Source organism: Echinops telfairi, unplaced genomic scaffold, assembly GCF_000313985.2.
Source record: "Echinops telfairi isolate 266 unplaced genomic scaffold, ASM31398v2 ScPeMD7_34;HRSCAF=130, whole genome shotgun sequence".
In the NCBI taxonomy this organism is placed as follows: domain Eukaryota; kingdom Metazoa; phylum Chordata; class Mammalia; order Afrosoricida; family Tenrecidae; genus Echinops; species Echinops telfairi.
Genome location: NW_022103931.1, coordinates 1,626,267 through 1,639,614, shown reverse-complemented (window position 1 = coordinate 1,639,614; position 13,348 = coordinate 1,626,267). Strand labels below are relative to the sequence as shown.

At 39.1% G+C, this 13,348-nt stretch overlaps 1 protein-coding gene across 1 annotated transcript in view; it reads right to left on the bottom strand.

The window, feature by feature from the left end:
• Positions 1-8,792: 8,792 nt before the first annotated feature.
• NEXMIF (neurite extension and migration factor) overlaps positions 8,793-13,348 on the bottom strand; it is a 10,071-nt gene continuing 5,515 nt past the window's right edge. The window contains exon 3 of the mRNA XM_004715889.2: positions 8,793-12,940. Within this exon, the coding sequence (XP_004715946.1) occupies positions 12,847-12,940 (94 nt within the window). The 3' untranslated portion in view covers positions 8,793-12,846. The remainder of the gene's footprint in view (positions 12,941-13,348) is intronic.

Here is a 13,348-nt window from a genome sequence, read left to right as displayed (position 1 = left end):
ACAACAGAAAGTAAAACAATGGCTATAACTACAACATACACAAACACATGCATACATATATAACCGTATGAATAGTTCAGGGTCTGTTTGTTTTCCTTCACGTGTGTTTTCCAGTCAAGTCTGGTGGGGAGCCATGCCCTGGCACCGCCCCATCCCTGGGGACCTCACTGCTCTGCTCCCCCTGCTGCTCTGGTGCATGCCTCCCGAGACTGGCGTTCGGCGGGGTGTAGGCTCCTACTCTTATACCACAGTACTGAGCATATGCTACAGAGATGATGTGACGCTAGCACTCATGTTTCCAAGATATCTCTCATCACTGCTTTTCTCCATCTGTGAGCACTAACTGAACATGTGCAAGACTCTTGGCTTCAGAAGGGTTGGCTCCATTTGGTATACATAGTAGAACCATCTACTCCTCTTCTATTAGGTTCCTTGGAACCTGCTCTATTATATTCTTGAAGAAACCTTCAGGATTGGAGTGGGCTTGAGGCCTTGTCTAAGGGGATAGGAATTTGAAATTTGGAAAGGGAATAAGGGTGGGCATAGCATGGGATTCATTTAAGGGTGTTATGTGGTAGAGCTAACTGGGCTTCAGGACAGAAGTCTTCTGAGTTGGGCTTGCCAAAGTCTCATTACCCCTGCCTATACTCTGCCCCATGCCTTGCCAAGGATGGAACATTTTAATAGTGTTCATTAATAGTGAACATTAAAACAGGGATTTAATTATGTATAAATCATGGCATCATACTAGTCATACTATTTTGTACCTTTTAAAAAACCACCTCGTGTTTATGGAAATATTTTTGTATAAGTACATGCACTGTCTGGATGGGTTTTTGACTGTATAGTAATCTGTAGCATTGTAGTCTATGGAGCCCTGGTGGCATAGTGGTTATGTGTTGGGCTGCTAACTACAAAATCAGTAGTTAGAAACCACCAGCCGCACCACTGGAGAAAGACAAGGGTTTCTATTCCTGTAAAGAGTTACAGTCTTGAAACCCTACAAGGGCAGATGGGATCACTACAGGATTGCTATGAGTCAAAATCTGCTTGATGGCAGTGAGTGATAATATTTTATAATGTAATAATTAAGATTTTGTGTCAACCTTGCTGGGACAGGATTCTCAGAATTTTGGCAGTTAAGTAACCTTCCACGAAGAGATTTCTCCAAGGGTGTGGCCTGCTTCCAATGTAAGTAGACACTGTGGAAAAACTCGTTTACTTTTTGCTGGGTTTGGATCTTGCATCTACCTGGCTTGTCAACTTAGGTTTTTGGGATTTGAGCCAATAACCTATCATGTTGCCTGCTGACCCTAGGCATCATCATTGACCTGCCATCTTACCTCCCAACCTTGGATTCATATGTCTCTGCAGCCACAAATCTGTCACCTTCCTGCCAATCTTGAGTTCATTAATCCCAGCAGTTATGAAAACCAGGAGGAGCCTCCAACCTAACATTTGACCCACCGACTTGGAACTTGCCTGCTTCTAGTACCGTGTGGGATATTTTCTTGATGGAAATCTCTCTGTGTGCTTGCGCGCGCGCACACACACACACACACACACACACACACCCCTTCACTGGCCTGACTTCTCTAGGGAACCCTGTCTAATACACATAAAATTCATTTAACCAGATTGTTATAAGTGGATATTTATATTATTTCCAATATTTTGCCATTGCCAATAGTGATACTACAAATATCCTTGCCTTTTGTGAATATGTTCCAGTTGGTTTTAGGTATTGTTAGATACCAGGATATGTCACTTAAAATTCTGTTTTATGTCACCAACTGCACACCATACAGGTTATAGTCTCAACAACACTGCACGGAAGTGTCAGTTTCTCTCCACTCATAATGCGGTGTGGTGTTGTATTTATTCTTTGCAACTCTGAAAGGGGAAGGGGATCTTAGGATAATTTTTAATTGCATTTATTTTATTATACGTTTGAATACCCTTTAAAAACCATGTTACATACTTCAGTATGTCAGTTCATATGTTTAGCCCATTTCCCTACTAAGTTATGTTGGTCTTTTCCCTTATTAAGGAAGTTAATACTTTGTTATATGTGTTAAAAATTTTCCATAGTTTCTAATTTGCCTTCTGATTTTGTTTATGCTATTTTTTTCCTATGCAGAAAGAAACACGATTTTTATTTAGTCAAATCCATCAGTCCTTTTTCTTTTCTTCTGTGGCTTCATTCTTTGCTCATTAAAAATTATTGAAATATAATGTACTGAAAGGGGTATATTATCATACACTGTGGTTCAATAAATTTTCACAAACGGAGTATGGTCATGTAACAGCACCCAGATTCATAAGCTAATACCCTGAGAACACTCTTTGTGGTCACTACACACTTTTCACAGAAGGGATTAGATAGGTTTTGTTTAGCTTCATTTTTTAAAATATTGTATTAAAAACACATTTTAGGATAAGGAGTGAGTACAGAATTTGATTTGATTTTTCCCCCAGGTGATTACTCAGTTGTATCAACACCACTTATTTTTAAATCTCACATTTTCTCCACTGATATAAAATTCTGCTTTTATCATATATACCGATTTCGTTTAGTTACTTGCACTTATATTCTGAACTCTGGTTTGTTCCAATGATATGTTCATTTAGCTATTCATGGATATTGTAGAAAAGTGACATTGACTTAGTTTTGAAAAGATCACTCTGGCTGCTGAATGGAGGATGGACTAGGGTGGTGGTGGGGTGAGATGGGGGTGTGCACAAGCAGGAAGACCATTGTGAGAATATTTTTGAAGTCTAGTTGAGAGACAGGGAGTTCACTGGAACAGAGTGAATTAGTCAGCTATGAAGTATGATTTGGGACTTTAATTCATGCATCAATATCACACAACTGGCTTAATAACTGTACCTTTATAATATACACTAATATCTCATAAAGTCAATTCTTATTATTTTTCTTGCTTTATTTGTATGCCTATTTTTATATGAATTAGTAAAATTACAGTAGAATTATGTTGTCTAGTTTCAAAAAGGATATAACAGTGTTTTTATCGGGATCAAATTAAAAGTATATATAGTCAAATGTATATGTATTTATTAAGCATAAATGTTTATTGAGGATTTTGCACCCCTCAGAAGAGTATGAAAGATTTCTTCATAGATAGATCTTACACATTTCACACTTTTTTGGTCTTAGAAATTTTGTGGTTGCTATTTGAAATAGGGTCTTTTTACGGTTACATATTTTTTATTATCAGTTATTCAATACCTCACACATGCAAAAATACTAAAAACGACAATGATGTTTCTAATCATAGGGACTTAATGAAGCTAAAGTTTTCATATTGGCCATGTAGAGAATAGGGGCGCTCGTGGCGTAGTGCGTTATGGGTTGGCATGCTAACTACAAAGTCAGCAATTCAACCCCTGCTGCTTTGTAGGAGCAAGATAAAGCTTCCCGTTTCTGCCAAGAGTTGCAGACTGAGAAACCCGCAGAAGCAGTTCTGCTCCATTCTGTAGGGTCGCTATAAGTTGCAATCAGCTCAATGGCAGTGAGTGCGAGTGAGGTATATAGTTATTTTATCTTTATTGTTAATAGATATGTATATATAGGAACCTTGGTGGCATGGCGGTTACGTGTTGGGCTGCTAACCACAAGGCCAGTAGTTCTAAACCACCAGCTGCTCCATGAGAGAAAGATGGGACTTTCTATCCCCATAAAGAGTCTCTCTCAGAAACCCACAGGGACCATTCTATGCTGTCCTATAGGGTCGCTATGAGTTGGCATTAATTTGATGGCATCGAGTTCTGAGATATGTGTATGTGTGTGTGTGTGTAGCTATCTATTTAAAACACGTTTGCCAATTAAACATTTTCCAGGTGCACAATTTAGTGATGTCAAATATATCAATCACTAAAAATTTGATGGAGCTCTACTCTGACACACATGAGTTGGAATTGATTACATGGCAACTGGCAGTAATAATAATGAAAATGTCCTGAAGAGTAAGTAAGTCTTAGTAACAACAACGATGATGATGCTAAATCATCTTCCTGAATAAGTCTGGGAAACTTGAGGAATGCCTGCAAGGAGATGGTCAGCTTACACTGGGAAATATAGATCCGGGCCCTAGTAATAGAGCTGGCGGGTGAAGCAGAAGTCAATGAGATCATCCGGTGAGAACAGAGGAACATTACTCATGCATATTTTTTTCATTTCTTTGAATAATGATATTCAAAATCAAGGAATTGGCTGTTGGCTTGAATGTGCCATAATGACAGTACTGTGACAAGCCAGGTCGAGGCACTCGAAGGCAAAGTATAGTTTTCCTAGACACAGCAAATACTCAAATATTGGGCACAGCAAGGCTAGAGTTAGGGAAAGTCTTGATTTCAGGAGTGTATATAAGTGAGTGATGAGTAAAATGATGTAGGAACTACAGGTCATTATGTAAAATCAGATACCTTTGGGGTACCAGGCAAATCAGCATTTATTACTTTCAATAAATAGATTTGACACTTCAAAAGGACTACATCTCTGCAGAACCCATTGGACCACAACATAAGGACACCATTTGTTCTTCGGTCTTTGAAGACTGGCCACACTAGAAAATCATTTCCCAATCTGATGGACAAGAGAATTCACTACACAAAATTCTAGTTCAGTGCTTCTCAAACTTTAACAAGCATGCAAATCTTCTATGGATCTTGCTAAATTTAAGTCTCAGTATTTTTGGTATAGGCCCTAAAATTCAGCATTCCTAACAAGTTCCCGTATGATGGCAACACTGTTGTTCCTACTAAAAGCAGAGTCAGGGTCTTCTATTGTAATTTCACATCAATCAATGGCTGTGTCTAAAAGAGAGTATCAGAGTATTCTATTCTTCCCTAAGTTATGTTTGTCATTCCTTTTAATAATTTAGTTTTTGTTGAGAATATACAGAGTGGAACATACACTAACCCAACCATTTCCATGCGTGTATAATTTAGTGACATTGATTACATTCATTAGCGGTGCAATCATTCGTAGTCAAATTTTCTCAGCTGTTCCTACCCCATTAACACAAACTCACTGCTTCCCTACGCTTCCTGGCCATTGTCAGTTTGAGTCCATTTAGCCTGATTTTGAAAGAGCACAAACCTCTCAAGTAAAACTATTGTTTCATTTTAAGACTTCTCAAATGTGAACATGTATGCTTTAAAGATGCTATCTGGTCATTAGTTTCAGAGTTTCACTCACCCATCATGGCTCCACAAAGTCTGGATTCCCTAAGAATTTGAAATTATGTTCTGTAGCGCCCCCACCCTTGATCAGGATTATTTTATAGAATCTTTGATTAAAACGATCAGTAATGGTAGTTGGACACCATCCATTTCTTCTGATCTCATGGTAAATGAGTTTACTGGGGGCAGTCAGCCGCACATTCCATATCCTCCTTCTCGTCACTGTCCTTTCTCTGTGGCGCCAGGGAAATAGAGACTCATTGTTGTGCCTTGGATGGCTGCTTACAAACTTTTAAGCCACGTCAAATTAAGAGGTGGAGCAGAAACACTGAAAACGTTACTAGGCTGATTAATTGGGGTGCCCCATAAACCTTGACTTTAAATATCCAAACCAAGAAACTAAATCCCATATGGTGTTTGGTTGTACAAAAGCAGCGTTGGCAGCTTTCTATCTTTCTCTCGTTTGTTATTATGGTAAATATATTATCACCACACAACTCTTGCCAATTCAACTTTTTAAAAGGGTACAAGTTAATCCGGTGTGCAACCCTACCTTTATGCAATGCAATTTTTCCCATCACTGTAATTGGTTCATCGGCACACCATAAGCGATCCTTCCTGTGTTTCTCTTACTGCTTGTGACTGGGAACTACTGAGAAAACACATTCTGTGTATCCATTCATCCACTGGTGGGTATTTAGGTTGCGTCAAGTTTTCTGTATTATTGTGACGAATGTGCCATCAACATTGATGTGCACATCCCCGAGTCTCTGCTTTCATGTCCTCTGAGGATATATATGCCTAGGTGTGGAACTGATATGTCATATTGTGAGGATGCATGATGTCCTTCTCCAGGAGAAGGCCACCATGACTGGTGGGCACTCGAAAAGAGGAAGGCCTTCCACCAGATGGATTGACACAGTGGCTGCGTCAATGAGCTACAACATACGAACAATTGTGAGGGTGGCGCGGCATCTCGGTCAGTATTTCATGTGTTGTACACAGGATCGGTCAGTATTTCATGTGTTGTACACAGGATCGGTCAGTATTTCATGTGTTGTACACAGGATCGGTCAGTATTTCATGTGTTGTACACAGGATTGCTACGGGCTGGAATCGAGTCAATGGCACCTAACAACAACAACATATAGGAGGGGCAGTTCTATTTTTGTTTTTAGAGGGACCACCAGACTATTTTCCACAACATTTGTAGTACTTTCCATTCCCACCAGCAAGAGATCCAACTTCCCCATATCATCACCAATTTTTGTTACTTGTTTTCTTCCTTTCTTCTTTAAATCTTTCTGATGGCTAACAACGTTGGGCATCTTTCCATGTGTTTGGTAGTGATTTGAATGTCCTCTCTAATGAATCGCCTCGTTAAATCTTTTGTCCATTTTATGATTGGGTCACCTGTCCTTTTGTTGTTATGTTTGTAAAGTTTTACATACATTTTGGATATCAAATTCTTAACAGATATGTGGTATCTGAAGACGTTATGTTTGTCTTGAAATGCAATTTATATACTGAATCTATTCTACTTTAAATATTTTACTTCCATTTCACTTGTTTAGAAATGCATTTATATTGTGTTTTATAGCAGCATTGGTCTATGCTGGACTGGACAAGCAATTGGTCCCTAACCACAAATAGTTTGAGGAACACTGCTCTAGACAATGAATAACATTTTATTTGGGACATACAATGTAATTAGAAATGGCTTGATTTCTATCACATATGATTCTAAAGCAGTATTTTAAACTTTTTATTTATTTCATAAACAATAACAAAACTCAGCTAGGTAACATTATGACAGTTTCACCATACACTCAAGTCACAAATATTTAAAACCTTTGCAACAAGAACAACAAAACCAGAGGTGTTACAAGAATAATTTACAAGAAAATCTATAAAACAGCAAGCTCACAAATGTTCGTGGTCCTTTACACAGTATCACTACACTCTTTCACAACGTATTTTGTGTTACGAAATTTCCAACAAAATGTACTTTGTTCATTGTATTGTGGTTTCTAAAACCAGAAACTTTGAAGTCAATATCCTTTTATTAGCACCTAGTAGTGCAGAAAAAGGAAAACTCTCACATACAGACACTTCACATCACTTTTCTAAGAAAAATATACACTTACAAAATATATTACAAATTGGCACTCTTAAAAATATACAAGATTTTGTAGGCGTCTTAAGAGTGATCCTGAAGCTTCATACTTCAATTGACTCTACAAATTATTTATAAAGCTTAACTCTAAAAGAAAAAGGCAAAACATTTCCTAACATTTTGAAGTTGCAGTATTATATGTCAAACACAAACTTAGGTTACATTCATTAAAAAGACCTCTAACATCTTTATTTTAAATTTTCTTAAATGATTAAGGTGTTTGGAGGAGAGAAAAAAAATAAGGATAATTGTTTTCTTTAGCACCATAAATCAGTAACTTACTAAAGAGGTGCACTTAGTTCTATGGAAATTAAATTAAGGACAAGTACATTCAAAACTTTGTAGGCAGTAAACTCCAGTCAGTGCTACAGGTATCCCAGTAACATAATCTTAAGCTTTCTACCTTCCTTCCTGGGGTCAAAAACCGAAGGCCTCTTCTACTTTTCATTGTAAGCCGGTTCTTTGTGCTGTAAAGCCAGACATCCCTCTCAAAGAGGCAGAATGATTTAATGATCTCCTTTCATTTTTTGGAATAGAGTGTCACTCTAAGGCTTGGACCCCCTGAGCCTATTTATCAGACAACAGATATCCTTTCCATCTCGTATTGATGCGTTTGTTTCTCCACCATTGTTAGTGTCTCTTATTCACCCAGGGACTGATTTTAAAAGCCTGACTCACACCGTAAGTGCTGTCCTCAGCCTCTCTTTTTACACCGTCCTTTACCGCTTAGATATGATTATGAAACCAGGAGTTAATCTCAAGTATCATCACAGCTGCAGTAGCAGCTCTGCTTCATGCCTGTAGTTATTCAATTAAAATAAAAATGCTCTGAGTAAAAAAATGTGCCTTAAAGGGTAGCCTGAGTACTGTCATCAAAATAATCTCAAGCTGATGACAGTGTTTCTGAAGTTAAACAGCCCAGTCATTTTTTTCCTCATATTTTTTTTCCTTTGAGAAAGTTTTACAAAATCTCTGGCCTACATTATGTTGGCAAGATCCCTATTTGTTACTAAATGTTTGGTTTCAATACTAAACCTTCTAAACAGGACGATAAGCTTAGTTAATTTCATCATTAGAAAACAAACTTCACATTAGTCTTACTTTATTAAAGGATTTATTTCTGTAGTAATGGGCAGTCATTAAAAAATCCCTAAACAAAAATTAAATCCCCTTAGATAATTTCTCAGTAATATCAGAGAAAACAAGCATCTCTAGTACTAGCCCTCATCAGGACTAGCTAGTTCTGCATTCTTTTCTTTAATGCCACAAAAACACAAAAACAAAAACCTCACAAAAAACCACACGCACTGCCATCAAGTCGATTCTGACTCATAGCGACCCTATAGGGCAGGCTAGAACTGTCCCTGGGAGTTACTGGGATTCTAACTGTTTATGGGAGTAGAAAGCCAGTATTTCTCCCTTGGAGCGAATGGTAGCTTCAAACTGCTGACCTTCCAGTTAGCAGCCCAATGTGTAACCACTAAGCAACCAGGGGTCCCATCTCTTTAGTGCAGAAACCTTAACACAAAACTAACAAAACCCAAACTTCCTGCCGTCAAGTTGATTTTAACTTACAGTGAGCCTATGATACAAAATAGAGCACCCCCCTTAGGGTTTCCAAGGCTGTAACTCTTTACGGAAGCAGATGTCCACATCTTACTTCTATGGACCTGCTGGTGGTTTTGAACCTTTGACCTTTAGATTAGCATCAAGCACTTTAACCAATGTTAGCTCTCTTAAATTCTTGGAACAGCTCTGAGAACACCTTTAAGCAGAAGATGTAGTGAATCCAGATCAGACTGCACAGCTTAGTAAGGGCATGCTTGGTTAAGAGGTCCTTCGATATGGTTTTTCTCCTTTAGGCAGCTAACACTAATCAGAACTCACTACAACAGAAATTCACCAGAACTGGAAATCTCACACACACACACAAAAGAAACAGGATGCTAGCCAGACTTGTTTGCAACTTGCAAAGCACCCTTTAGGCTTCTTTCTCTTATACATACACCTGCAAACCACCCCCACCCCGCCACCCACACACAGATGTTTCCCAGAAAGTAAAAAGATCCGAGAAAGTGAAAGTCCATCTAGCACCAAGAACTTAAAGGGGATGGTTGAAGAAGTGGTGGTCAAGGTAGTGCAGAGCTTTGAAAACCGTTGAGAAAAATAAGGCCTTAGCACATTACTGTACAGAGCAAAAAGGACAACGAACAAATAAGAGCAGTGTATGTGAGGAAGCTGGTATGTGACCCTGAAGAGGCAGGGTGTCTGGCCCCTGGATCAACGCAGTTATCAAAGCCCCAAACACAACTTCCAAGGTCCTGAAGAACCACTGTTTCAGCACCCAGCTCACAGCCCTGAGCAGGGAAGACAGGAGAGCAGGGCTTTTCTTACAGACATTCCAAGCAAAGGAGCTTTCAGCTTCTCAATCACTCTTGCACGGGTGGATGCCTGTTTAAAACTCAATTTATAAATGGCAAGAAAACAAAATGTAATTGAGAATGGAAAGTTTCAACCCTGAATTTCAGGAAGAGAATAGCCTGGCTAAGGGCTTCTTATTTGGGGAGAAAGTAAGAATATATGACCAGAAAAGAAGACAAATTCTCAGACCAAGTAAGAAGAATAAGGGAGGCTACCATTTCCAAGAAATTAAAGAGTAAATGGGACCCCGTTGGGAAAGCATCATAGGCAGTTACTTCTCAGAGAGAAGTTAGAAAGTAGTGGTAATCAGGAATTTCAGACCAAGGAAAATTCAATATTTCTGATTGGCGATATCTGCGAAAGGGCAGAGTACTTACTGTTTTGCTAAGACTCCACTAAGCAGCTCGTTGAGTAAGGGATCTCCAGAAGTTCATTATGTTGTGACAGGAAGAGAAAGAACTGTGAGAGCAGAGGAGGAACCACCAGACCCTAAAAGCTGACTAGCTCACTATATAACACATACTGAGAGGGATGATTGTGGTCAGGAGAATAAGCACCGTATGCCCTCAGTCCTTGTCCCGTTGCTCTTTCAAAACTCGGTTTCTTCCTGTGCCTTTGTAACGCGAGTCACTAAGGCATAGGCTAACCAACACAGAATGCACGACAGGCCGATCAAAAAAATACTTGAAACTGCTGATTCTTTTTGGCAACAAGGGTGCTCCAAACCGAAGGAGTATCCACTCCAAAGGACGCCCACCAGCAAGCTCCGACAAGGAAATGGCTTCCGAAAGCTCCTCCTATCCCATGTCTACTCCAAAGCTTAAGTAATACTTAGAAAAACTTCCACAATTGTTCCCACTTTTATAAAAACACAGTGTACTCGTCGAACACATCCTTTATTTCGTCTTTCATTGCCACGTTCCCCTTCTCAACTACATAGAACTCACTCCATTTCTGTAGGCCAGCAGGTGACCACATGAGGTCTAGAGCCCTGGCAAGCCCAGGTACAGGCAGAGTTGATGACTCCAAAATCCAGCTGCAAACAGAACCAACAACAACAGAAGAAAGACCAGTTCCCAGGAACCAGCCAAAGAGCATTTAGTACAAACAGCTAGCTATCGGACAGAGAAGAAAGCTTTCCAGTTGGGCTAGTTCCCCCATTGGCTGGTAGCTGTAGAGCAGGAGACATGTTTCATCTGGTCACTTTCCGCTACGTCATTTTCCAGGACTCGCTGCCCAGAGCATGTCAAAGTCTAGGAAGGGGCCTCACGAAGAACTTCACGCTCACTCCTCCCCACAGACACAAGAGCTGGATGCTGAGAACATACCCAAACGAACACAAGACTGTTCACTTCACTACTCATTTAGAAGTAGGAGAACAGACTGGCGAAAGGAATCGTGGATGGGGAAGTGTGTGCATACTTATGTATGTGACTGGTTTCCTTCCATTTCTTTCTATTTTCAAATGTTGCTTTTTTATTTGTGAATATATTTAGTCATGATGACTACATAGGTCCATATTTTGGTTGAATTTTCCCTTTGGAAACATCTCCCCTTTTTAAAAATCCTTTCCCCCACCCACTTATTCTCGACCCTCCCTTCCCAAGCCTATCTATTCCCTAGTTAAGAGGGTAATAACAATATTAGTACGACTAGTAAGAGTGACAACGACGACAAGCAACAGTAGTCATTATATTAATCCCTTCTATCCGTATAGCACTTCATGATCTACAAAGTGCTTTCACATCCAGTCTCTCGCCTGTGCCAGAAGGGCGTCAGTCACCAGACCCCTAGGCCTTCAGCTGGGCACTGGAGCTAGAGCAAAGGTTAGACGCCCAGCGGTGAACAGAGGGGAAGAAAAGGCTTGGAGTGAGGGATATTGGAATTGGGAATTTCTTAGAAAGTGAGGGAGGCTAAATTTTAAAAGCGATATTTTCTATTTATTTAAAAATTAAGATATAAGTTGAATGTGTGGCATCAAGTCGTAGGCATCCTCAGACTAAGTATGTATGACCCAAATTAGTTGTGACCACAACATCTTATCTGATAGGAAGAAACATTTGGTTGAATTGAGATGTCTTAACATTTTTTTCAACTGACATTGACATTGCAAGATTCAACAGATAAAGCACACTAAAGTGGTGATATGAGTGCACTTTTGACAAAACTGGAATAAAACATTTAGGGAACTATTCAAATAAAAGTAATCTATATACTTCATTTATCATTCGTGTTGCCTGTACAATTTATCCCACACGATTGTAAGATATATAAAACTGAGATATAAGGTATCAGCAATATAACTTTGCACTTTAAATAATTTTCAGCCACTGATTTTGTTTTTAGAAAACAAACGTTCAAAGCAGCTGTTCTGTTTACTTGTAAAAGGTTCTGTAAATGCCCATACTGAGTCGCTGATGGAATAGCTGCAGCTTCCAGACGTTTCTAGCATTGTAATCCTTAGACAAGGAAACAAACAAACCTTCACTGTGCCTTGTCTACTAACTGTTCATGTTTTCAGACAGGACAATCGAGTTTTAAAACAATGTATGTATGCATGTAAATATTTCTAAGATTAATTAAGGAGCTTAAACTGTGAGATGAGGTAAGAAACTTTGGCACATGTCAAACCGTTTCTTTTAAGTTTTAGTAAACTGTGTAACACAACATGTTTTCCTACTGTGGTCTACAGGTGCTGTCCACATAAGTGAGGGCTGGTTAACAGCAAGAGTCACTGGAATGGTTCTAGTAAATCAACAGGGACAAACCCCCCCAATACAACCAAATGTTGATAGAGAAGTTTCAATATATACAGTACAGTCGCTTGTTGGTAGTTTGGCACACCACTTTCCATTTTTTCCTTGTGAGTAAATAGTGCATCAACTACCTGTGCAACTGTATGACTTTTTAAGTCTTTTACACAGAACATCAGATTAAAGTTTGCTTCCAAAGACTTAGTCCCACAATTTCAAAGTCGTGTTTAAGCACTTACATGTCAGCATACATAGCACAAGGCATCGTTTGAAATAAATTAAAGACAAACATCAAATGTCTTTCTGGAAAATTCGAGTCTCTTCTTCACACACAGGTAAAACCCCAAATGCGGTTTCTGCTTTTAGGAGATTGTAGTCAGAATCCCTGCAGAAAAATCAAACAATTTATGCCATCTTAGTTAGCTTTTGTGTATGTCCCACAAAGGGCTCATACAATCGAAATTTGTTTACATCATGCTAGTTGTTGCGTGATGCAAAAAAGGATACAAATGGCCGAGGGCACTAGGAAGCTTTCCAAATTGCCACACGATGAGATTTTGTTTTCCAACTAATGCTCTTTCTGCTTCAACGATCTTGGCTTTTGGTCTACATTTCTTTAAAATTCGGTTGCTCAAAATCTGTCTTGCTGAAGAGCCCTTTTCTTTCCAAACTTCATTCAAGAGCATATTTGAATATGAATTCCTTATTAAGTAAAAACTAATGCTGAATATCAGAAAAATTAGCCTTGTTAGAGCTTATGCCTAGCCAAGACAAAACAAAATAGCCCAATTTG